This window comes from Vipera ursinii, assembly GCF_947247035.1.
Source record: "Vipera ursinii genome assembly, chromosome: Z".
In the NCBI taxonomy this organism is placed as follows: Eukaryota; Metazoa; Chordata; class Lepidosauria; order Squamata; family Viperidae; genus Vipera; species Vipera ursinii.
Window position 1 is genome coordinate 123385956 of NC_139517.1, and position 26893 is coordinate 123412848.

A 26893-nucleotide genomic window follows, 5' to 3' on the forward strand; every position below is an offset into this window, starting at 1 on the left:
AGTGAGTCCTTCCTTCTCATTAGGTGGCCAAAGTATTTGAGTTTCAACTTCAGGATCTGGCCTTCTAAAGAGCAGTCAGGGTTCATCTCCTCTAGGACTGACCGGTTTGATCGCCATGCAGTCCAAGGGACTCGCAGGAGTCTTCTCCAGCACCATAGTTCAAAGGTCTCAATTCTTTTGCGCTCAGCCTTTCTTATGGTCCAACTTTCACTGCCATACATTGCAACTGGGAAGACCATAGCCTTGACTATACGCACTTTTGTTGACAGGGTGATGTCTGCTTTTTAGTGTGCTGTCTAGATTTGCCATGGCTTTCCTCCCCGGGAGCAAGCGTCTTTTAATTTCTTGGCTACAGTCCCCATCTGCGGTGATCTTGGAGCCCAGGAAAATAAAATCTGTCACTACCTCCATTTCTTCCCCATCTATTTGCCAGGAATTGAGAGGGCCGGATGCCATGATCTTGGTTTTCTTAATGTTAAGTTTCAAATCTTAGTATTAATCTCTGCTTATCTGGATGCTGATTGCTGGTGAGGAAGGTCTTTTTGTTTCCTTTTTACCTTTTTGTCTCTTTCAAGTGGTATGTAGATGTTGTTTATCTCTATGTGCCTGTGGATGACTAGTTCTCCCTTTTTTATTTTTACAAAATTTCACTTGATCTGGGAAAATTGCAATGATGGTAATGAAAAATTTTGCTATTGAATTTTGAGGGAGTGATCGGGAATGGGTGTTACATTAAAATTAAACTGGCAAGGACAACAGTGCAATCTAAACCTGGCCCTTTTTATATATCTGTGCTCTGCACAATGCACATTAAAAATGGGCAGGGCTTCAATTGTACCCTTTATCTGGATATTTTGCATTCTCCACCCCACCGTCTGGAGATGCCCTTGCTTGGAAGATTGCTATAGTGCAGGGGTCTCCAAACTTGGCAACTTCATGATTTGTGGACTTCAAATCCCAGAATTCCCCAGCCAGCATGGGTGGCTACAGAATTCTGGGGGTTGATGTCCACAAGTTTTAAAGTTGCCAAGTCTGGACACACATGTTATAGGGGCTTCTAAAATATGATTGGAAGGAAAATTCAAGAGCTGTAGGTTGCTTGTCCCTGTCCCAGAACCTCTTAAGAATTTAATCCTTAAATTAATCTGATTGATTTCATTTTTGGAAGCATTCCTATTCCCTAACTTCTCCTAAATAAATTTGGGAAGTCATCTCAGTCAATATTCAGATGCCGTTAATATAAAATCCTTATTCACTCAATTAACTTTTAAATCATACAAACAGTGCTTGCTCTTATCATTTTAATTGGCTGTTGGTCTTATTTTATTTGATATGATAATTATTTTTAAAACTAATGGTCATTTCATTACTTTTAAAACCTGAAGGCTCTTTTTTTTTGACCATATGATCAAAGGAGTGTAGTTTGCTTTTGTGGTCCTCACAAACCACTTTGTTGCTAGAAAATGGACTTGGTGGGAAGAAAAACAGGACATCAAAAGATCCGAAATGATGATATGGCATTTTAATTTCTCTAGTTCCAAACTGTGCCAATAGTTCAAATTCACTAGGTCTAGAATAAAGTAGGATCTGTGCAGAAGTGATCTGTTAAGCATCAGAGATTGTATTAATAGAAGAGAATCCGTGTAGCTCAGGGTTGAACTGTGGAATCCTTAGTGCTCTCTGAACTTGGTTGTTTTCTTGCAGACATTTCATTACCAATCTAGGTAATACGATCAATGCTAAAAAGGAATGGGGTTTGCAGAAAAGAGGAGGGGGAGGAGGGGGAGAGAGGACAATGCAGTGCTTGGTGCCCTTTGAGCGTGGTTGTCTTCTTGTAAACATTTCTTTACCAAACTAGGTAATATCATCAGTGTTATACAGAAGCAGAGTTTGCCCTGTCAATGTTGGTGGGAATTGTTGTTTACAGTAGTTCCTTGCTATTGTTTACTATTTGATTGCTTGAGTAAATAGTTTTTTAAATGGGATACTGTTTCCTTCCTGATTATTGATCTAGTATTAATCTTAGTGTTTGTTGTTGTTAGCTGCGAAGTCGTGTCCGACCCATCGCGACCTCTGCGTGCCACCTTTGGCACCTGTGCCATAGGTTCGCCACCACGGGTCTAGTTTAATGAAAAAAAGGACAAGGGGAGACATGATACCAGTGTTCCAATATTTGAGAGGCTACCACAAAGAAGAGAGATTCAACCCACTCTCCAAAGCGCCTGAAGGCAGGACAAGAAGCAACGGATGGAAACTAATCAAGGGGAGAAGCAACCTAGAACTAAGGAGAAACTTCCTGACAGTTAGAACGATCAACCAGGGGAACAACTTGCCTCCAAAAGTTCTAGGTGCATCAACAGGTTTTTAAGAAGAGTCTGGAGAACCATTTGTCTGAAATGGTATAGGGCAGACATGTCAAACTCACGACGTCACGTGACATTGTGCCACATATCGGGACGGTTTTCCCATTGCTGGCAATGGGGTGGGCGCGGCTTCTGGATGGCATCCCTGTTATAGGGTTTCCTGCCTGAGTAGGGGGTTGGACTAGAAGATCTCCAAGGTCCCTTCCAATTCTTATTCTGCAATCTAGTTTGTCAAGTCTGTCCGTATGTTGTGGATTTAGGGAATTTTCATCATGTCTTGGGTTTACACACCTAGCTACCCTCTCGTTAGAAGGAAGAAGTAGGGAGGGTAAATAACACTTTATGTGTCTTACTAAATACTGTAGGTCTCTCTCTTTCAGCCCTCTCCAAAGGCACCATATTAGAGTAGATACATCATTAGTGCTCCATTTGATGCCTCATTTTTCCTGGAAGCACTCTGCAATTTCCCCCACCTACTCCTTTTTACAAAGATGAGTACGAAATTCAATACCTTTTCAAAAGAAACTTTAAAACAGCTCCACAAAAGAATGGCATTAAAAAAAAAAGGGGGGGGGACCTGCTTTGAATTTGGCTAGAGCTCTTTGAGAATAAGTGATTATAGTAGATTGCCCAATTACTGCTCAGGCCACACAAACTGCATCTTGCTAATCAACTGGAGAAAGAATATTCAGAAAACAATTAAAGTCATTTCACGCCATCAATATATTTACTCCATATGGCAGCTTCATTTTGAAGATGATGTGGCAGACGGCTGGCTTTCAACTAGGTTCCTGAATAAGAAGTTGCTTAGTAGCTAATCAAATGCTCTGCCAAGGGTTACACCTCTTTTTCTTGGCTCCTCTTGTAGGAATTTTCTGAAATCTGTATGACAGGCAAGTGTTAGAAATTCTTATTTGGGTCTTTCCTCTGTAATAAGCTGAAGTATTACAAATCTGAAGTAGACACCCAGAAAGGGACATGGAGTTGATCAGGATTCTGATAACTCTGACAACTGGTCTAAAGGTTCTTATGTTGAAATAACAAAAATAAAATTCAGGCCTTAAGCAGGACTCCAGAGTTGTGGTAACCTTGATAAAGAAACCACAAGCTTGCAGCGGAACAGTGATCATAATCACGGGATGCGTGCAGAAGAATTTTTGTTATATCTGTACTTTATCTCTTATATGCTGTGTTCCTGTTATGTAATTAAATGAAACTAAAAAAGTGGTGGGACGCGGTGGCTCAGTGGGTTAGGACGCTGAGCTTGTCGATCAGAAGGTCGGCAGTTTGGCAGGTCGAATCCCGAGTGCCGCGTAACAGAGTGAGCGCCTGTTACTTGTCCCAGCTTCTGCCAACCTAGCAGTTCGAAAGCACATAAAAATGCAAGTAGAAAAATAGGGACCACTCCGGTGGGAAGGTAACAGCATTCCGTGCGCCTTTGGCGTCTAGTCATGCCGGCCACATGACCATGGAGACGTCCTCGGACAAGCGCTGGCTCTTCGGCTTTGAAACGGAAATGAGCACCAGCCCCTAGAGTCGGAAACGACTAGCACGCATGTGCGGGGGAACCTTTACCTTTACCTTTAAAAAAGCCACAGGTAAGTCCTCGACTTACAACAGTTTGTTTAGTAACCATTGGAAGTTACAACGGCACTGGAAAAAGAGACTTATGACTGCATTTCACACTTATGACTGTTGCAGCATCCTCACGGTCATGTGATCAAAATTCGACGCTTAGCAACTGACTCATATTTATGACGGTTGCAGTGTCCCGGGGTCATGTGATAACCTTTTGCAACTTTCTGACAAGCAAAATCAATGGGGGAACCAGATTCACTTAACAACCACGTTACTAACTTAACAACTGCAGTGATTCACTTAATAAGTGCGATTTGCTGCAGCAAAAAACCTCCTAAAATTGGCACAACTCACTTAATGGCTGCATTGCTTAGTAATGAAAAGGTCTAGCTATGCATTTTTTTTGTTAAGGATGGCCACAATTTTTCTATATTCATTTACATAGCAAAAGTAACTTTTCTTAAATTGAGATAATGCATTTCCTGAATTCAAATATGGACTTAAATCTCCTCTACCTAAACAATTAGCAGAAATAATGGGATATCTCGTCTTGTCCTGCATGCTGTGGCTGGTTGTCATTTTCCCTTCCTGTCTTGGCTGTGCCTTCACAACCAATAATGCAACTCTTTTACATAGCTTTTTCCCGTTATTCCTCCCTTTTGCAGGAGAGGCAAAATTCTGTGATGTTTTAGACTCCATTATCAAAGCACATCTTCAGGGATTCTCTCCTGGACAAAAATAGACTTTGTTTGAAGGATTACTGTAGCTTCTCGGATGCCCAGCTTTACAAGAAGAATTGGCTTCAGTTATGCACAGAGATGAAACGGTCTTGGCCGTCTCTACATACCTGAATCAACGATCTGATTGGGCTAAAGCAAGGGGGGGGCAAAGGAAGGGGGGAGGCTGCAGGGGTTAATTTAAAAGGAAAATTGGTTTTAGCTGCCCTTTTAAATTGCTTTTGCCTTCAGAAGCAAAGCATACTTGACATGGGCTTCCCCTGACTAAGAATGGCTGTGAATCTGCATAAGTTCCTTTTATTGGTATGAATTTAGGAAGCTTTGCAAAAAATTTTCATAAGCATAAAAGAAACAACAATCTCGAGTCAAACGAAAGAAGTAGAAGCAAAACAGAAACCTGATCAATTAGGTTTGGCATGCTGCCAAAAGGGTTCTCAAAATTTATTTATGAAAAAAATGGATTTTTTTTTTAGTGTGGCGTATCCAACTGTGTGTGTACAGGCAGTCCTTGACTTGCAACCATTCATTAATGACCATTTGATGTCATAATGGCACTGCAAAAAGTGATTTGCAACTGATATAGTGTCCATAGTAACATGGATGCTTGGCAACTGGCATGTATTTACAATAGCAGCAGCATCCCAGGGTCACGTAATCACCATTTGTGACCTTCCCAGTTAGCTTCTGATAAACAAAGTCAATGGGGAAAGCTAGAATAGCTTAATGATTTCAGTGATTCATTTAGTGACTGTGGTTATTTGCTAAAAAAACATGGTCAAAAAAAGTTTGTAAGTTTAGGCATGATTCACTTTACAAACACCTTGCTTAACGACAGAAATTGTGGTCCCAGTTGCAATTGTAAATTTAATTTAATTTATTGAATTTATATACCGCCCCTTCCCGAAGGACTCAGGGAGGTTTACAGGGTATAATTTTTAAAACATTAATACAAAAATTAAGACCAATTTAAAAAAGATTAAACTAAGTCCCTGCAACATGTAAAACCCCAGTTAAAACCCAATTAAAAATTGAGGACTACTTGTATGTCAATGAATTCAGATTCTACCCACCCCAAGTTTTCTTTAAAAACCCATTGAAGAGGTGACTTCAAAGTTTTCAAAATTGGGAAAAGTTGCAATTTGGACTAATACAGAAGGACAAACCATAAGAAAGGCTGAGCGCCAAAGAATTGAGGCCTTTGAACTATGGTGCTGGAGAAGACTCCTGCGAGTCCCTTGGACTGCAAGGCGATCAAACCGGTCAGTCCTAGAGGAGATCAACCCTGATTGCTCTTTAGAAGGCTAGATCCTGAAGCTAAAACTTAAATACTTTGGCCACCTAATGAGAAGGAAGGACTCACTGGAGAAGAGCCTAATGCTGGGAAAGGTTGAAGGCAAGAGAAGAAGGGGACGACAGAGAAGGAGGTGGCTGGATGGAGTCACTGAAGCAGGAGGCCTGAGCCTAAATGGACTCCAGAAGATGGTAGAGGACAGGAAGGCCTGGAGGAACGTTGTCCATGGGGTCGCAATGGGTCAGACACCACTTTGCAACTAACAAAAACAACAAAGAAGGACAAAGGGCTTGCTTTTATTTTATTTTCACCAAGCAAGGACCAATATTTGCCAATTTCCTCAAAAAGAAATTGGGGGAAATTAACAAAAAGTATTTGTCTATTCCTACTCTTGAGTTTCACATAAAAGGCATTGAGAAGCAGACTAATGAAATAAGCTTTTTTTAAAATCCCATTTATATCCGACCCTTCTCTGAAGACTCAGGGCGGCTTACAATCTAAAGCACAATGTGCTTAGCAATGTGCTAAGTAATAAAAGGCTGTGCTTACTGTTATGTACTGGGCTCGTGAGGAATACCACGTGGGTTGCTGGAGCAGCTAACGGCTCTCCAGCAACCCAGACAAGTCTCCTGTGCTGCAATTGGCTATCTCCAGGCGGCAATGGTTGATTCAAACCTATTGGCTGCCGCCTAGGGGCTAGACTATATATTGCGGCTATTTGCAGCCATTTCCCCAGTACAGTTTCTACACGAATAAAACTATGTTACCCTGTACTCCGTTCCGCATCTTCATTCCTGCGCCAAAGAACCTGCTATTTAACACTTACCTCTTAACATAATGAGTCTGATATTCATTTATGATTATTTTTAGCCATATTTTATTCCAAGAACTGGAAGGCAGCACTGTTTACTGCTTATCCTTACCTAACTACGATGATGAAAAATTAGGCCAGTTTCACAGAGTAACTTGGTGACTTTCACAACTGATTGAATTGAGGAGATTTGTACTTTGTACTTTGAATGGAATTGGTCCAGTATGATCAGCCTTGAATGACAGTGGAAATCCAAGGTATTGGGAAGAAATTTCCCATATGGGCCACAAAATTCTTTCTTAGAAAATAAAAAATACTCAACAGCTGCCTAACTTGGTAGAATAGGGAACATCCTGCAGAAGAAGATGTAGGTAACATTTTAGTAGTCAGAGAACCCCTTTGGCTTAGTGGTTAGGGCACCAGGCTAGAAAGTGGGAGACAGCGAGTTCTAGTCCCAACTTAGTTATGAATGCCAGCTGGATGACCTTGGACTAATCACCCGGAGACAGTGAGTTCCAGTCCTGAATTAGCCATGAAAGTTAGATAGCTGCCTTTGGGTCAATCATCAGGAGGCTGTGAATTCTAGTTCCACCTTAGCCTTGAAAACTAACCAGGTGACCTTGAGCCAATCTCTCTTTCTGAGCACAATCCACTTTGTAGGGTTGTTGTTGTGGGGAAAATAGAAGGAAGAAGGATGGTTAGATAAAATTGCCACCTTGAGTTATTTGTAAAAGTAATAAAGGCTGGATAGAAATAAATAAATCAGTGTTTTATAACTGATTATGCCTCATAAGAAACACTTATCCCATGTGGCAGCCATTTTGTAAGAATGCCCGCACATTTCTAATATGCCCACTGGTTCTAAAATGTCTCCAATTCCTGCTCTGCCCAAAGCCCCATTCAATTTCTACTTTTCATTTTGACCAACTTTTTATGTGACACATTAATCTCTCTGAACCAAGTCTGGGCTGAGTTTACAACTGCTTCAGGTTGAAGCTTGGGATAAAACAATTAACTACTTTTTTTTTAGTAGTCTTTGCTGCTGGATCACTCCATGACAATATGGCAGCAGCAGAGTTATTTCTGAACTGAGATGAATAGAAGTAATTTCTGAGGGAAAAAAGATAGCCTTTGTCTTCATGATGGTCCTTTCATCAACTACGAAAAATAACTTAGTAGAAATGGTAAGTGATCCACCTCCATTCTTCATTTATCTCCTTTTTCTTGAAGATATCAGAAAGAGAGGAAAACCACAATCTTTTTATCTCACTTAAATCCCCCAAAATAAAAAAAATGGATTTGCTTCCCAAAGTCTTTTTTTTTATGCCATGACTTTGAAAAAGCATGCTTGAAAGAAGCAGATCGTATTGATTTTAAATCAAGATTAGGGTTATGATTATGAAGACCCTCAGAGCTTTGTTTGGCTGAAGAAATGGATAAAAATACAAGCGTAAATAAAAGATTTATCTTCCCTGAGCACTCATGTGCAGGTCATAAAGGAAATAAGTTTTTGGTTGAGAAGGATGATAAAAAAAATCAGGAAGTGTGTTCTTACTTGCTGCCTGGGTTTGTTATTCCTTATAATCCCAAACATGAAAAGGAAGCAAAAAAGGCATTACTGATGGTGGATAAATTTAACTTGCAAACAAAAGAAGATTTTTAAAGAAGACAACCTCAAGAATGCCAAGGGCACATGTTTATGGGCTTAAATTAGAGTTGTTGACTGTGCGTTATCTGGGCCTACAAAAATTCTTTGGGTTCTTATGTTCATGGCAGTATGACTGACAGATGCCAGAGTCCATCCAACTTTGCAAATGCTTAAGGGCTGTATAGATGAGATTGATGCCTCCCTAGGAAAAAAAGAACTACAGGTAGTCCTCAAATTACAATAGTTCATTTAGTAACCATTCAAAGTTACACCGGCACTGAAAAAAGTGACTTATGACTGTTTTTCACACTTATGACCACTGCAGCATCCCCATGGTCACGTGATTTACACTCGGATGCTTGACAACTAACTCACATTTATGACGGTGGCAGCATCCTAGTCATGTGTTCCCCTTTTGCGACCTTCTGAGAAGCAAAGTCAATGGGGAAACCAGATTCACAGATTCATTTTACTAATTTAAGAACTGCAGTGATTCACTTAACAACTGTGGCAAGAAAGGTCATAAAATGGGGCAAAACTCACTTAACAAATTTCTCATTTAGCAACATAAATTTTGGGCTCAATTGTGGTCACAGGTTGACCACAATAGGTTGAAGACATTTCCAAAATGAGGTTGGATCATCACTCTGAGTAAGGATTACACATCTGTATAACTGGAATGAATCCTACCTTAGCCCTGCTGTTCTGCAACAAGCAGCTCCAATGAACCACACTGTTGTAAATGGCTGGTCTGTAGCTGCAGGAGAAGAGCAGGTATGGCTGGAGGGTGGTAGTAAATGTGTCATCAGCTTAGAGTCCTTAAGTTGCCACAAATGATCCAAGTCCAGCTCCCCTTGAATTCCTTTGACCCTTATGTAACATCCCTTTAGTGCTAAGTAGATTAATGTCAGATGCAAAAAATGAGGACCATATGTTGAGAAGTTCAGAAGATATATTGTTCAAACTTAGAGCAAGAATCTAGTCAACTCATTGTTAGCTCTAAGCTGGCACTAGATAAGAGTCAATAGGATTCGGGGGAGGGCTGGTTTTAGATTGCTTGTGGCAACATATGGATTCTAAACTTAAAGGTAAAGGTAAATGTTCCCCCGCACATGCGTGCTAGTTGTTTCCAATTCTAGAGGCTGGTGCTCATCTCCGTTTCAAAGCCGAAGAGCCAGCGCTTGTCCGAGGACGTCTCCATGGTCATGTGGCTGGCATGACTAGATGCCAAAGGCATACAGAACGCTGTTACCTTCCCACCGGAGCGGTCCCTATTTTTCTACTTGTGTGTTTACGTGCTTTCAAACTGCTAGGTTGGCAGAAGCTGGGACGAGTAACAGGCGCTCACTCTGCTATGCGGCACTCGGGATTCGACCCGCCAAACTGCCAACCTTCTGATCAACAAGCTCAGCATCCTAACTCACTGAGCCATCACGTCCCTATATTCTAAACTTATGACCTGTTTAATTCTGCCCCCTCCCCCAGCTCTGCTTGCTCTTCTCCAACAGTAGCAGTTATTCTAAAAGCTCTGTTTTTAAAACAGTGGCACTACCCAATGCACAGAATTCTCCTCCTCTCTAAAAATAGGTGTTGGCCCAAGTCTTTCATGTGCAAAATATTCCCAGAGGCATTGCTGGTAGTGTTATGAGCATTTCTATTGTTGATGGAAGAGCAGCAAAGATGGTTTGGCAATGCTCTGGTGACATGAGTGTGACCTGTACGTCCTTTTTCCTCTGGCTATTCATTTTCTTAAGAACTGATCAAATTGGGGAAATCATATATCCTCTGCTCTACAGCATCCAAGAAGAGGACAAAATTATTTTTCAGGTTTTTATAAGAGCCTTGGTGGAGCAGTGGGCTAATGCCTCCTTAAGGAACACCAGCTGCCTGCAATTAGTGCAGGTTCGAGTCCCACCAGGCTCAAGGTTGACTCAGCCTTCCATCCTTCCGAGGTCGGTAAAATGAGGACCCAGATTGTTGGGGGCAATAAGCTGACTTTGTAATAATGCCGCTTGGGGTGTGTGTGAAAGCCCTAACAAGCAGGCATATACATAGAATGAAGGCTACTGCTAAGCTTGTAAGCCGCCCTGAGTCTTCGGAGAAGGGCGGGATATAAATGGAATTAAAATAAATAAATAAAATAAATAAATGAAGACTACACTAGACACCCAAATCCTTAACAATGCTCAGCAGAAATACTTCATGAATGACAGACTTTTTCCCCCCACCTGCATTTGTTTCCTACTTACTACTATTTAATTTGATGAGCAATTTGCTTTCAGAATTACTTTTTAAAAAAACAAAAAACAAAAAATATGACGGATAAATTAAAAAATTAAAATATTTTCAAACAAGAGGAGAAAAGAAGTGAAATTGTCAGAAGGTAGAGTTTATTAAATTGTGAAATAGCCAAGGTGTTTATAAATGATGACATGGTGTAATTGTTCATCTGAGGTTTTATTTACCTACTTTTTAAGAATTACTAGGGACTACAGTAGATGCTTTTTACTATGTCCTGATATAGAAAACCCTAAAGTTCAAATTCTTTTTCACACGAGCATATTGTACAACTAATTTCTCTTTCTTTTCTTTCTTTTTTTTCCTTTCTTTCTGAATTTGAGGAAAAGAAGGATGCAGAAGCCAGGATGGAAGGCAGTAGTTGTAATGAAACTGGCAAAAATAGAGGTGATTAAAAACCTGCACACTTGCAAAAAATGCCCAGAGATATGGATATTTACTTAGGAAGACAGAATTCTCTGAGGTAACTCCTTACTTATGACCTGGGTGCAATGTTCCAATGGCCGCCAACCCCTCCCTGTGATCATATGACCAAGAGCCTTGGTGGAGCAGTGGGCTAATGCCTCCTTAAGTAACACCAGCTGCCTGCAATTAGTGCAGGTTCGAGTCCCACCAGGCTCAAGGTTGACTCAACCTTCCATCCTTCCGAGGTAGGTAAAATGAGGACCCAGATTGTTGGGGGCAATTAAGCTGACTTTGTAATAATGCCGCTTGGGTGTGTGTGTGAAAGCCCTAATAAGCAGGCATATACATAGAATGAAGGCTACTGCTAAGTTTGTAAAGCCACCCTGAGTCTTCAGAGAAGGGCGGGATATAAATGGAATTAAAATAAAAATAAAAATAAAAATTTACAATATTTTTGTCAGAAACTGCCGTTTACTTCTGATTCTGTGAAGATCTGACCTGGAAAGTTAACACAACCCAGGTGGCCAGAAAGGCCCAACAGAGGCTTCACTTTCTCAGGGTCTTGCGGAAGAACAGGGTAGAACAACAGCTAATGACCCTCTTTTACCGGTCTACTACAGAGAGCGTCCTCTCGTATGGTATTGTGGTTTGGTATGCCGGTCTGACAGCCGCGGACAGGAAAGTATTACAGAGGGTAGTGAGCACAGCACAAGACATTGTGGGCTGTCCCCTGACACCACTGGATGACATCGCCAGGGCCCGCTGCCTTGGAAGAGTGAGGAAGATTCTCAGGGATGACTCACACCCTGGACGGTATCTCTTTACTTTCCTACCATCCGACAGGAGATATAGGAGTATAGCCAGCCGTACCAACAGGCTGAAAAATAGCTTTTATCTGTGGGCTGTTAGGCTTTTAAATGGGACATAATCTTATGCAGAATTGACTTGGGAGGCCGGTGTGTGGTGTTGTTGGTTCACATGGTGTGGTGGGATGGAGGGTTTGTTGTCACTGTGTGTTGGGGGGAGGGAGCACGGGGGGAGGCTCAGCTAATCTAAAATGTACACATGTTGTACTTCGACAATAAAGGTTTATTATTATTATTATTTTCTACAAATGAAAGGCCTATACACTCACTTAATGACCACTGTGTTCGCTTAATGACTGACATGAAAAAGGTCATAATAATCTAGCACATAGACAGACATATGATAGATAGATAGATAGATATAGATAGATAGATAGATAAGTGAGTAAGTAAGTAAGTAAGATTTAAAAAAGCAAGCTTCTCATTCTTTTTCTATCTTCAACAAAAACCAACCAATCTGAAACTTTCTTCTACTGCTAAAGAATCTGTTTTGTTCCCAGCCAACCTGAGAAGCTTCCAGTGTGTTAGAAGTATAGTAAGGATGAAGGTATTTCCTGACAACATGTCTAAATTTGTTATCTTAAATCTGAACATTGACCTTCTTTTAGGACCACCCTTTATGCCACTGTTAATCCCTTTCTAAATGGAAATCTTCTGACCAGGTAAATTCTTAAGGCTTGAGCAGAGCTTTCAGAAAGAAGAATTCAGCATTTCTTGAGGCCTGAATTTGTTGCAAAGGTCAACAAAGGTCATTTTCCAACTAGGGACTTCCAGGCACTCTGGGAGATACTCTACGCTGCTTTGCAAGAAATAACTTTAGAAAGATTTGTCTTAGAAATCAGGCACTGATAGCCCTTGACTTACAACCATTGATTTAGTGACCATTTGAAGTTACAATGGAATTGAAAAAAGGGACTTATGATCAGTCCTCGTACTTACGACCCCTTGATCAAAGGCCCTACGGTCAAAATTCAGATGCTTGGCAATCCACATGTAATTGCAGTGGTAGCATTCTGTGACCTTCCCATCTGGCTTCTGACGAGCCAAGTCAGTGGGGGAAGCAGCATTCGCTTAACAATCACATGATTCACTTAACTGCAGCGATTCACTTAATAACCATGGCCAAAAGAGGGTTGTAAAATTGGGCACAAGTCACTTAATAACCGTTTCGTTTAGCAACAGAAATTTTGGTCCCCGTTATGGCTGTAAGCTGAGGACTATCCGTGCGCTGAGAAAAGACTGTGGAGATAGAAATGAAGGACTACGTTATTGGGGAGTTAAGCTTTTTCTAATTAGGGGATACAATTGCAATTACTACAGCTATGGCAATTTTGTTTTGCCAATATAGTACAAAATTTGGTTTCCTACCATTCTAATTATGCCCAATTATAAGCTTCCTTGTTAAGTGGTGAAAAGACCTGCCTGACAGAAAGAGTGTAAGAAAGACTCTGGAAACTCTCCATATATGTGGTACTTTCAACTCTCAAAGTTCAGTTCAGTTGCTGGAATTCTTGTAACCCTAACCCTTTCTTCTTGATAAATCTTACTAAAGAGGGGGAAAAAACAAAAAAAAAAAGGCACAAGAGAGGAAATGAACTTACACTTTTCTTCAGAACCACTTAAGGAAGGGACTGCAATTGCAAACCATCGTGATTTTTCATTCCTAATTACTGAACCACGAGATCACTCAGATCTATATTTGCATCCAGATATTTAATTCCAGAGTGAAAAGGCAAATTCCCTTAGATGTTATCTTACATGGAATTTGCAAACACCGAATGTCAGGGGTTCATTTTACATCACCCTAAGGAAGATTAAGTCCCATTCAGCTAGCGATCTTTGCCCACAACCACATTTGCTGCACAATGCCCATCTGGAGAAGTAATGCACTACTTACATCCACAATGAGGAAATCAAGCCAGCACCAAGCATTGGTGAAGTACTTCTTAAAGCCATAGGCCACCCATTTGAGAAGCATTTCCAAAACAAAGATGTAGGTGAAGATTTTATCTGCATATTCCAGCATGGTTTTGATGTTCTTCCTTTCATCCAAGTAGATGTCTTCAAAGGCCTGGGGGAACAAAATGGCATATTAAAGCATTTCCCATTGCAGATATTCTTTTTGAAAAGAATAACGGATTCACCCAATTGCAAGGAACCTTGGAGGTCATCTAGTCCAACCCCCTGCTCAAGCAGGAAAACCTATACCACTTCAGACAAATGGTTGTCCAATCTCTTCTTAAAAACCACCAGGATTGCAACACCCACAGCTTCTGGAGGCAAGCCTGATTAATTGTTCTCACTTTCAGGAAATTTCTCCTTAGTTTTAGGTTGCATCTCTCCTTGATTACTTTCCATCATTTGCTTCTTGTCCTGCCTTCGGGAGCTTTGGAGAATAGCTCGACCCCCTCTTCTTTGGGGCAGCCCCTGAGATATTGGAACACTGCTATCATGTCACCCCTAGTCCTTCTTTTCATTAAACTAGACAAACCCAATTCCTATAAAGTTCCTCATGTTTTATCCTTCAGTCCCCTAATCATCTTTGTTGCTCTTATCTGCATTCTTTCTACAGTTGGAAGGGATCTTGGAGGTCTTCTAGTCCAACTCCTTGCTCAAACAGTAGATCAGTTTCCAGCACCAGCGTTGCATGTTTTTATTTTTTATTTATTTATTTATTAGTTGAATTTATATACCGCCCTATTCACGAAGGACTCAGGGTGGTTCACAGGGCAATTAAAACAGTACAAAAAAGAATAAAATGGAATTAAATTAGTACAGGCCCACAATTCCTAATAACAATAAAATTAAAATTTTTAAAATTAATTTAATATAATTTAATTAAATACTTTAAAATTTAAAATCCCTCAGTCCAGGCCAGACAATTCGAACAACCAGGTTTTTAAGTCCCGGTGAAAAGAGCGGGGACTTTGATCAGCAACTGTTTTCTATTGTCTTAGCCAGAGATCCTACTTACCTACATGTACTGATCATCTAAACCATGGGTGTCCATTCTTGGCAGGCATTCTGGGAGTTGAAGTCCACAAGTCTTAAAGTTGCCAAGGTTGAACACCTCTGATCTAAACTGAGATGCCTGAAATTCTCCAACTAAGGTACAGAATTCAGGGCCTCTAATTAACAACTCATCATCAAATCAAGGATTTCCTAAAATCTAGTGTTCATCCCTTTATGCCAGGGGTGTCAAACTCAATTTCATTGAGGGCCGCATCAGCATTGCGGTTGCCCTCAGGGGGCTGGGTGGGTGTGGCCTGGGTGGGCGTGGCCTACTGGGTGGGCGTGGCTAGAGTGCATATGGCCTACTGGGTGGGTGTGGCTAGAGTGCGTATGGCCTACTGGGTGGGCGTGGCCAGCTCTACATCGTTGTCATCAAGGGTGCCTATGGGGGCCTGGGCAGGAGTGGGACAGATCTGAGGGTCTCTGGGCCAGGGCCAAGGCAGTGGGGGCCGCTCCCTCACTGTTTCCAGGATGGGTTCGCGGGCCACATGAAACCATTTCGCAGGCCGCATCCGGCCACCGGGCCTTGTGTTTGACATGTCTGCTTTATGCTAACAAAAGACAATTATGAACCTTGAATCTTTCTTCCAAAACAGCAATAGAGGGTGTTTCCCATCATATCCAAAAGGAACCACATACTGAGGTGATAACACAAATCACATCTATTTTTTAAAAAAAATAAGAAGTGGAAATTATAGGTTTTATATTTACCAGAGCTCCACTGCTGAGAAGAATCATGAAAATGATGAACGTCTCAAACCAACTGTGTTCAACAATTTGATAGCAAGTCTTCCTCAGCCGCCACCAAATTTTGCCAGGGAATTTTGTGATATCCACTGAACAGCATGGGAGAATATGGACACAAACTAAAAAAAAAGACAAAAAGCCAGAAGAATCATTTTAATATTGAAAATTAGTATAGGAATCCCTCTGATGGCTACACTCTATTGGTTTGCAATAGAGCTGGTCCTTGACATACAACCAAAAGTGAGCCCAACATTTCTGTTGTTAAGTGAGAAATTTGTTAAGTGAGTTTTGCTCCATTTTACATCCTTTCTTGCCACCGTTGTTAAATGAATCAGTGTGGTTGTTAAGTTAGTGATGCAGTCGTAAAGTGAATCTGGCTTTCCCATTGACTTCGCTTGTCGGAAGGTCGCAAGAGGTGATCACGTGACTCTGGGACACTGCAACTGTCATAAATACAAGCCAGTTTCCAAGTATCTGAGTTTTGATAATGAGACCATGGGGATGCCGCAACGGTTGTAAGTATGAAAAACGTTCATAAGTCACTTTTTTTCAGCGCCATTGTAATTTTGAACGGTGACTAAACAAACTGTTGTAAGTCGAGGCCTACTTGTAGTAAAGTAGGTCAGTGTAAACCAGATTTAGCTTTATTTATTTATTAAACCTATATGCCACCCATCTCTCTTAGAGGTGAATATAGGCAGCTTGCAATAAATAAAAACAATATGAAATGAAAAGATTAAAACAATAAACAGTAACGCTAAAAAGAAGGAACATTTTTTGGAATGGGAAAGAAGACAGCAAATTGCATGGGGGAGAAGGAGATGGGGCCTTATTTTAGTCCATTAGCCTCCAGAATGGCATGCTCCTATTGGGGCCCCATGCCAGTTGGCAGAGCCAGGTCTTCAGGGCACAAATGATCCTAAGGATGGGGGCCTCAGCAGAAAAGGCTCTTCTCTTGGACTCTATCAGCCAAAATTCCTTGGCCGATGGGGCCCGCAGCATGCCCCTTCTGCCAACACAGGTGGAGTGGGCCAATCCCATTGGGGTGAGATGTTCCTCAGATACCATGGAACCATGCCATGAAGGACTTTAAAGATAAGAACCAACACCTTGAGCCCAACCCAAAAGCAAACCAGAAACCAATGTAGCTCATGCAACAAGGGTGTTACGGGAACCAGTTTAGGGGCCCCAAGAACTGTACAGGTAGTCCTCGGCTTACGACCACAACAGAGCCCCAAAATTTCTGTTGCTAAGCAAGACATTTGTTAAGTGAATTTTGCCCCATTTTATGACCTCTCTTGCCAGAGTTGTTAAATTAGTAATATGGTTTATTAGGTGAATCTGGCTTCCCTATTGACATTGCTTATCAGAAGGTCACAAAAGGATCAGATGACTCCAGGACCTTGAAAACGCCATAAACGTGAACCATTTGCCAAGCATCCAAATTTTGATCATGACCATGGGGATACTGCAATGATTGTAAGTGTGAAAAAAATGGACATTTTATCTGCTTGAAAAAGAAGATCTGCTAGGTTTTGTCCAACTCCATTGTGTTTCCCCCCCCTAGTGCCATTGCAACTTTGAACAGTCACTAAAAGAGCTGTTTTAAGTCGAGGACTACCTGTATACATCCCTTTCTTTTTTAACTACATGCCTTAATTTCTTCGGTTTATTACTTCTTATTCCTTTTCTTCGGTCTGGACAATGCTTATTCCCAAAGTGGAGTAGGATGACAGGCATGTATGGGACTGAAGCATAGATATCAGAGGTATGTTTTGTTTGGCACCTGGTTTTGCACTGAGCAAAGCAAGATTGAAATTGGGCGATGTGGCTGACAGGCTGTGCATCCTTCAGCTAAATCAACTGTATCCTGCCCTCTGAAGATTGCTGATGAGAACTAATGCCTTACTGGGCTCCAGTGTTCCTAGCTCAAGTTTGCTTACAAATATTTCTTACGATTCATTGGTAACAGATATAACTTTGCTCCACACCATGGCGATGGGCAATCATTCTGGGAATAAAAGCAAGCCTTTTAATGCAGTTTAAAAATAATGCATGTCATTTTCTCACAGATTCTTCTTTTTATCTTTTGTTCCTCCTTACAATCCTTTCCCTTAAAGCACAACTATTTCATAGCAGGGGGAAAAAAAACCACAACCTTAAATGACATCACAGTAAAATCTGCCATGGGACAATGGCATATTGTGTGTGTGTATCTGAATGTGCATATGGAATAACATGGAAAGAAAAAACTGCCGAATGTCACCTGCATGTTGGTGATATGAGATTCCAGGTGATTTCTTCCAGTGATTTCAGGTAACAACACGGGGAAGAAAAGTTCTATGGAATCCATAATTTATTTAAGAACACATCAAATGTCCCACCATCATTTTTTGAAAAGAGTCATCTAAGGCAGACCAGGAAAGCCCATACTGTCTCCTATGAAAGGATCATTGCCTATGGAAAGATGCCTTGAAATTCTTGAAGCTATTGAGTAATCTAATGGCACAAATTTATTTATTATTTATTAATTCGGTTTATATACTGCCCTATTCCCGAAGGACTCAGGGCGGTTTACAGGGCAGAATTTAAAAACAATACAATATAAAATTCCGACAGATGTTGACTAAATTCCTCGGCACGCCCCTGCAAGGGATCCTCACTGACCTCCTGGTTGAGGAGGGAGCGGGTCACCCTAAACAGGGCGGCCGGGCGATTATCTGCGGACGCGATGAGGGCAGCGAAATAGTTAGATCTCGCTACCCTCATTGCAGCGAGATAAGACCTAATATGGGTTCTTAGTCGCAGATCGGGTGGACCTCCAGACGCTCTCTAGGCCCCGTCTCCGACGCTTCATCTCCCGGAGCTCCGCGGAAAACCATGGAGCCCATTGGGATCTGCGCCGGGTCAGGGGCCGCAAGGGTACAACTCGGTCAAGTGCCTCCGTGGCTGTCCTTTCCCAGGCCTCCACTAAGGCATCCACCGAGCTGTGAGCTGGGGAGGCAGGTGGGGCCCCCAGCGCTGCCTGAAACCTCTCAGGGTCCATTAAGCGCCTGGGGCAGAACCATCTAGTTGGCTCAACAACCCCACGGTGGGGGGTGGCAAAACGGAAGACCAGCCGCAGGAGATGATGATCGGTCCATGACAGGGGCATAACAATTGGGGAGCCCCCACCAAGATCATCTAACCACCGACCAGATAAGAAAACCAAGTCAAGGGTGTGGCCTCCCTCATGGGTTGGTCCATGAATTACCTGCGTCAGGTCCATGGCCGTCATGGAAGCCATGAACTCCCGAGCTAACTCAGATACTCCTCCCAGGGATGGTAGATTGAAGTCTCCCAAAACCATTAGTTTAGGAAACTCAATCACCAGCCCTGAGAGGATATCGAGAAGCTCAGGCAGGGCTGCTGCTACGCGACTAGGCGAAAGGTACGCGAGCAGCAAGCCCAACTGCGCCCTAGGACCAAACCTCAATAAGAGAGATTCACACCCGACTATCTGAGGAACGGTGGCCTCCTGCGGACATAAGGTCTCCCTCATAACTACAGCCACTCCCCCACCCCTACCCTGAGTCGGAGGCCGGTGTAGCACCCGGAAGCCTGGTGGGCAGAGATCCACCAGGGGGATACCACCCTCTGGGCCCAACCAGGTTTCCGTAATGCAAGCCAGGTCTGCTTGCTCACCCTCGACTAAATCCCGGACGAGGGGAGCCTTATTAGCAACGGACCTGGCATTTAGGTACACCAGTCGGAGCTCAGGTGGCTGCACATCCCCGCTCCCAGAGCCTTGGGTCGAAGGCAGAGGGTCGGAGCGCCTCACCGCTTGGAGATAGCGGAGAGGCCCTCCCGGAGGTCGATACGGCCCTCTGATCTTACACCTGCAGCCATTCCCTATCGTCGTGGGAATTGGCATTCCCACGACCCGCTCCAGAGCTCCAGAGATGACCGACCGAAAAGACTGATGAGGTAATTTAGTAAATTTCCTTTAATTTCCTTTCGTTTCCTGAGCTGTGGTGGTGCAGTGGTTATTCGATCCTGATAAGATCAAGGTTGACTCCGCCTTCCATCCCTCCGAGGATGGTAAAATGAGGACCCGGATTGTTGGGGGGGCAATATCCTGACTCTGTAAACCGCTTAGAGAGGGCTGTAAAGCACTGTGAGGCGGTATATGAGTCTAGGTGCTATTGCTATATGAATATGGATTTTGAAGAGAAGCGTTTGGAAAGACACTCTCCAAGAGTTGTAGCGGACACAAGGAATGGCCTTGAGAAAAGGAGGATGGGCTACTACAGAGTTAATGTTGGATAAAAGAAACTTGAATCCAGGGCAGAACTACAACCAGAGAAAATGATTTACACAAGGGTCACGCCAGTTGCGACCCTACCTGGACCGAGATGCCCTACGCACAGTCACTCATGTGCTCGTGACCTCCCGTTTAGACTACTGCAACGCTCTGTACATGGGGCTGCCCTTGAGGACCACCCGGAGGCTTCAACTGGTGCAGAATGCGGCCGCACGAGTCATGATGGGGGTCTCCCAATACTCCCATGTAACACCTCTACTCCGCGAGCTGCATTGGCTTCCAGTTGCCCTTCCGGTGAGATTAAAGGTGCTGGTGATGACCTATAAAGCCCTAAATGGCGAGGGTCCAGGATATTTGAGGGAACACCTGCTGCCAGCATCAAGTTCCCTTCGTCCAGTGCGCTCCCACAGGGAGGGTCTCCTCAGGGTGCCACCGGTAAGAGATTGCCGGTGGACGACACCCAGGGGTAGGGCCTTCTCAGTGGGTGCGCCTGCCCTGTGGAACCAGCTGCCTGCGGAGCTTAGGACTGCCCCTGACCTCCGTTCATTCCTCCGGGACCTGAAGACCTGGCTCTTTGAGCTCTCTGGCCCAGGCTGAGAATATTTTTAATTTTAATTTTAACTGGGTTTTAATTTTCTCAGGTTTCTATTTAATCTCTTTTAATTTGTTTTAACGTTTGTATTGACTGTTTTTTAAATGCCCTGTAAACCACCCTGAGTCCTTCGGGAAAGGGCGGTATATAAATCTAAATAAAATAAAATAAAAATAAATAAAATAAGATTCTCCTTCGTTCTCAGAAAGGTAAAAGGAGGGAGGAAGGAAGTACATTCAGACTTGCAAGATTCTGTTAAAGTATCTTTATAATAAAAATATTGGCCTGCATGACTTTGATTTACCCTAAAAGGCTGACAGATGTATACAGCCAAACACTCACTTCTGTTATACAGGTAGTCCTTGACTTACAACAGTTCATTGAGTGACCATTCTAAATTTTAACAGAAGTGAAAAAAGTGACTCATGACCATTTTTCACAGTTACGACCCTTGTTGCATCAAAATTCAGATGCTTGGCAACTGGTTCACACTTATGACCGTTGCTTTGTCCTAAGGTCATGTGATTTCCCCCTTTGCAGCCTGCTGACAAGCAAAGTCAATGGGGAAGACAGATTTACTTAATAACTGGGCTACTAAACTATCACCTGCTGTGATTCATTTAACAGCTGTGACAAGAAAAGTCTTAAAAGGGGGGCAACTTAACAAATCCCTCACTTAGTAACATAAATTTTGGGTTCAATCATGGTCATAACTCGAGGACTACCTCTCTTTTGCCATTTCCCATCGAGTACATTAATGTTCGGCTGCTGCGTGGAAGCAAAACCACAAAGCAAATGTCTGTGTCCTTAGGGCCTCTTCCTGTCTTGTGGGGCTTCTGTTATCTCCTTCTATCATTTTTCACATCCTATCTCTGGCAGTTATCTCCAAGTAATCCCCTCGGAGCAGGCTTGTTCCCAAGTTAAATAATCCTTGGGGATGTGTATGCTTGCAGCTTTCTGACAGCTCATCACATCTCAGTCCCTATCTTGATTCCCCTGTTTCCTGCTTCCACTCATGGCTCCCCAGGGAACAATCAGCCGCAGTGGAACTTCATGCCTTTTGAGTAATTGCGTATATTAGAAGGAGAATTAAGAGTATTTTTCTCTCGTCTCATCTTGCATTTTATTGGCAAGTAGAAGTGGGCTTCCCCCAAACCTGGAATGCTTTAATCTTAAAAAAAAAATTGTCATAGCATTTTATGCAATCAGATAAAGGTTACAGAAAATGGCTGTAGATCACCAGGCTGGGAGGAGAGGAATTGGTGGTGAAACATGGGCTTTATTGTCTAAATAACGTCTCCATTTTTCTGCAAGCAATCCTGCTGGGAGAATTAAACAAGTTCGATAATAAAAATTAAAGAAAGAAAGCATGGTGAGGAAAGAGGGTTAAATTCACTGCTAGGCTGTATTTAAAGTGAAAGACAAGGGAATGGTCTTCATCTAGAAAATACAGACTTAGTGAACCTGTCCCCAATATACTGGGTGTGTATATATATATATATATTACTGAGCCTTAGTGGAGCAGTGGGCTAATGCCTCCTTAAGTAACACCAGCTGCCTGCAATTAGCGCAGGTTCGAGTCCCACCAGGCTCAAGGTTGACTCAGCCTTCCATCCTTCCGAGGTAGGTAAAATGAGGACCCAGATTGTTGGGGGCAATAAGCTGACTTTGTAATAATGCCGCTTGGGAGGGGTGTGAAAGCCCTAATAAGCAGGCATATGCATAGAATGAAGGCTATTGCTAAGCTTGTAAGCCGCCCTGAGTCTTCGGAGAAGGGCGGGATATAAATGGAATTAAAATAAATAAATAAAAAAAATATTATCAAATTGGGGTGCCTCAACTAAGAAGTCCCAGCTGCCCAGGATAGCAACCCATACAATCCCTTTGAGTAAAAAGATTCCTTGGTGAACCCCTGTACTGAATCTGGTAAGAAGCAAGCAAAAGATTGATTCAAAGTAATCTCAGACTGGCCCCACTGGTGACAGTGGTTAAGATATTGGACAGGATCTGGGAGACCTGGGTTCAAGACATCCCTCAGTCATGGAAGCTAAGGGAGTAACTTTGAGCCAGCTATTATCTCATTCATCCTGATATATTTCATAGTTATGCTACTGTTGGGGGAAACTGGTGGACAGAATGCTACATATGCAATCTTGAGCTCTTGAAAAAAGGATAAAAAAGTAAAGGTTCCCCTGCACATGCGTGCTAGTCGTTTCCGACTCTAGGGGGCGGTGCTCATTTCCGTTTCAAAGCCGAAGAGCCAGCGCTTGTCCAAGGACGTCTCCATGGTCATGTGGCTGGCATGACTAGACGCGCACGGAACGCTGTTACCTTCCCACCGTAGTGGTCCCTATTTTTCTACTTGCATTTTTACGTGCTTTCGAACTGCTAGGTTGGCAGAAGCTGGGACGAGTAACAGGCGCTCACTCTGTTACGCGGCACTCGGGATTCGCCCGCCAAACTGCTGACCATCTGCATTGACAAGCTCAGCATCCTAACCCACTGAGCCACCGTCTCCCTTTGAAAAAAGGATAGCAGTATCCAAATTCTCTCTCTCTCTCTCTCTCTCTCTCTCTCTCTCTCTCTCTCTCTCTCTCTCTCTCTCTCTCTCTCTCTCATCTATCTCTGCTTATCTGGGTGTTGATTGCTGGTGAGGAGGAGTTTTGATCTTTTTTGTTACCTTTTTATCTTTTTTTATCTCTCTTGAATGGTATGTAGATGTTGTCTACCACGGTGTGCCTGTTGATGGCTCATTTGTTTGAATGCCAGTTTCCAGGAATACTATGCTGTTTTTGGATTTGGCTTGGTCTAGGATGCTCAGTTTCCTAGCTGAAATTATGGTTAAGTCTATCTATGTATTGTGAAATTAAAAAGTTTCATCTAGAATTTTTACTGCCAGTTAGTACCAGTTGGTGTTCATGTATAGTGCTCCATATGTCATGCTGGCCACATGGCCAGGGAAATGTTTTTGGACAGCACTGATTCAATGGCCTTGAAACTAAGATGAGTACCATTCCCTATAGTTGGCAATGACTAGAGCAGGGGTAGGCAACCTTGGCCCTTTTATGACTCGTGGACTTCAACTCCCAGAATTCCTGAGCGAGCCATGCTGAGGAGAAATTGAGAGATTTCCATGCTGAGCCATGCTGGCTCAAGAATTCTGGGAGTTGAAGTCCACCAGTCATAAAAGAGCCAAGGCTGCCTACCCCTGGCCTAGGCCGCTTTATGACTGGTGGACTTCAACTCCCAGAATTTATGAGCCAGCCATGCTGAGGGAAAAGGGAGAGGTTTCCATGCTGAGCCATGCTGGCTCAGGAATTGTGGGAGTTGAAGTCCACCAGTCATAAAAGAGCCAAGGTTGCCTACCCCTGGTCTAGGCCTAGGCCGCTTTATGACTGGTGGACTTCAACTTCCAGAATTCCTGAGCCGGCCATGCTGAGGGAAAAGGGAGAGGTTTCCATGCTGAGCCATGCTGGCTCAGGAATTCTGGAAGTTGAAGTCCACCAGTCATAAAAGAGCCAAGGCTGCCTACCCCTGGCCTAGGCCGCTTTATGACTGGTGGACTTCAACTCCCAGAATTTCTGAGCCAGCCATGCTGAGGGAAAAGGGAGAGGTTTCCATGCTGAGCCATGCTGGCTCAGGAATTCTGGAAGTTGAAGTCCACCAGTCATAAAAGAGCCAAAGTTGCCTACCCCTGCTCTAGAGGAATAAAAACTGCAGGGACTCCTTTACTTTTTTTTTTTTTAAGAGCACAAATGCTTATCTCAGTTTTGTTGCTGGAACTCTTGAATTGAAGCAGAACTTCAATGAATTTGAAATGTTTGAATGGGTCGTTCTCATATTTATTCTACCTGCTTTAATCCATTAAATGTTTTAGGAATAGATTTTTTTTCACATTCCTGGGGTTTATTAGATTGCTTGGTACAGCAATTTTAAGAACTGTGAAGGGTAACTCATCCTGTTTTTAATCAGTAGGAATCAAAAACAGATAAATTGACATAGTCCTTGCTAAATTGAAATTTTACACATGAAACTCTGACTTTGTTATTATTGACAGGAGAGAATATTAAAATAAATACACATTCTAATCCAACAAGCATTCGTGTGGATGCAGTATTCTTGCTCTGCAAATAAGGGAAAGGCTCACATACAAATAGTCCTCAACTTTCAACAGTTCATTTAGTGACTGTTCAAAATTATAATAGCACTGAAAAAAGCGACTTATGACTGTTTTTCACACTTAGGACCATCGCAGCATCCCCATGGTCACATGATCAAAAGCTGGATGCTTGGCAACTGATTCATATTTATGACAGTTGCAGTGTCCCAGAATTATGTGATCCCCTTTTGTGTCCTCCTTACAAGTAAAGTCAGTAAAGTAAAGCCGGATTAATTTAACAGCTGTGGACTAGCTTAACAACTGCAGTGATTCACTTAACAACCGTGGCAAGAAAGGTCATAAAATGGGGCAAAACTCACTTAACAAATATATTGCTTAACAATGGACACAATCGTGGTCATACGTCAAGGACTATCTATGTTACAATGATATTTATAGAGGCTTGTATTTTTCCTGTACTCCGGAAACCTAACCTCTTCTCCAAATTACTCTCATTCAGTTTTGTTTATGCTATTCCATGAAACTCTAAGCCATGTTTTGATGAACCAAGATTTGGTGAAAGAATCGTATTGTTTGGTCCTTGCAAGCCCAGCCGTAAACCAAGATTTACAAATTGCAGTAACTGGGTTGTAACCATCGATGGAGCCAAACTATGTGGCCTAGCATCATGAGTAAGGCCTACCAGTGAAGATGTAGTAGAGAGGAAACCAGCTCTTCCGAAGTTGTCATAATCTCTGATGCCTCCATCTACTGACTGTTGCTAATGGAAGATAATGGGAGCTGAGATCCCAGACCATCTGGAATGTCAGACTTGTTCAGTGTAAAAGAGTTTAGAGCCGGCCATGGGAATAGGGAAGGAATTTAATGAGTCATTTATGGAGGAAATTCAGAAAAGTTTACCAGAAACTCAAAATAATGTCATTTTAATTTTGTTTAGTATAAGATGGGACACAGAGGAACTTGCACAGGCTTTTGAGATTCTGCTATTCTATTTAATCACAATTTTTTTAAAAAAACAATCCCGGAATCCCTGCTTTTTGGATCTAGCCGACTCTGAAGGGGTGATTCTCAACTGGGAAAAGAAAGATGAATTGGGACAGAATGAGAAGGGTGGAAGGGAGTGATGCAAAGAAAGATAGAAAAGGGAGGAGGAAACAGAGACAGATAAGAGACAGACAAGCCAAAGAGAATTAAGGAGAAAGGAATCTTGTGGAACGAACATTTTTTTCCTTCCACTTCTCTGCATTATGAGAAGGTAATAATCTCCCAATGATTCTAAGCAAACATCTTTCCCAGCCTTTTTGTGGGGGCAGAAGCTGAACCTATATCCTTTTCCATGTATCTATGACTTCCAACATCAGTTTGGTCTAGTGCAGGGGTCAGCAACCTGAAACAATGAAAGAGCCACTCAGAACTGGTTCCCTCATAAAAGGAAAAACTGGGAGCCGCAAAAAATGTGTGCGCATGCGCGTACATGCGCGCATGCACAGGACAGGGTTTGACTGAAGAGTGGAGCCAAGGCGAGATATGCACCTACCCTGCATATTTGAATTGATTGGTTGAACCTTTTTAGTCTCACTTTTTTTTTTTTTTGGACTGCACATGGCAGAGGACTGGGAGCCGCAGGAGATGGCTGAAAGAGCCGCATGCGGCTCCGGAGCCGCGGGTTGCAGACCTGTGGTCTAGTGGTTAAGACACCAGACCAGAAGGCAGAAGACACCAGTCCAGGGGTCCCCAAGGCCCCAGGCTGTGACACAGTATCAGTACTGGACTGAGGCCTGTTGGGAACTGGGCTGCGCAATGGAGGATGAAGGATGAGTGTGTGAAGCTCCATTTGCACAAGCAGCGGGCACACATGCCCACCACTTGCACTGAACCTCTCCCCATCCTCCCATTGCTGGTGCCGCCAGGAGCAGTGGCCCACAGAGCCAGAAAGGTTGGGGATTGCTGTTCTAGTCCCACTTTATGCATGGGTGCCTTTGGGCCAATCATCAGGAGACAGCAAAGTCTAGTCCTACTTTAGGCATGAAAGCCAGCTGGGTGACTTTGGACCAATCCCTCACTCTCAGCCCAATCCACCTCACAGGGTTGTTGTCAGGAAAAAAAAGGAGAAGAAAAGAGT

The 26893-nt window shown here is 42.8% G+C and overlaps 1 protein-coding gene across 1 annotated transcript in view; it reads right to left on the bottom strand.

Moving 5' to 3' along the window:
• Nucleotides 1-26893, bottom strand: part of LOC310648908 (sodium channel protein type 5 subunit alpha-like) — a gene marked incomplete at its 3' end in the record, with an annotated part of 422981 nt that overhangs the window by 54601 nt on the left and 341487 nt on the right. Inside the window, 2 exon segments of the mRNA XM_083377037.1 lie at nt 13895-14068; nt 15721-15875. Coding sequence (XP_083233163.1) covers nt 13895-14068; nt 15721-15875 — 329 coding nt within the window.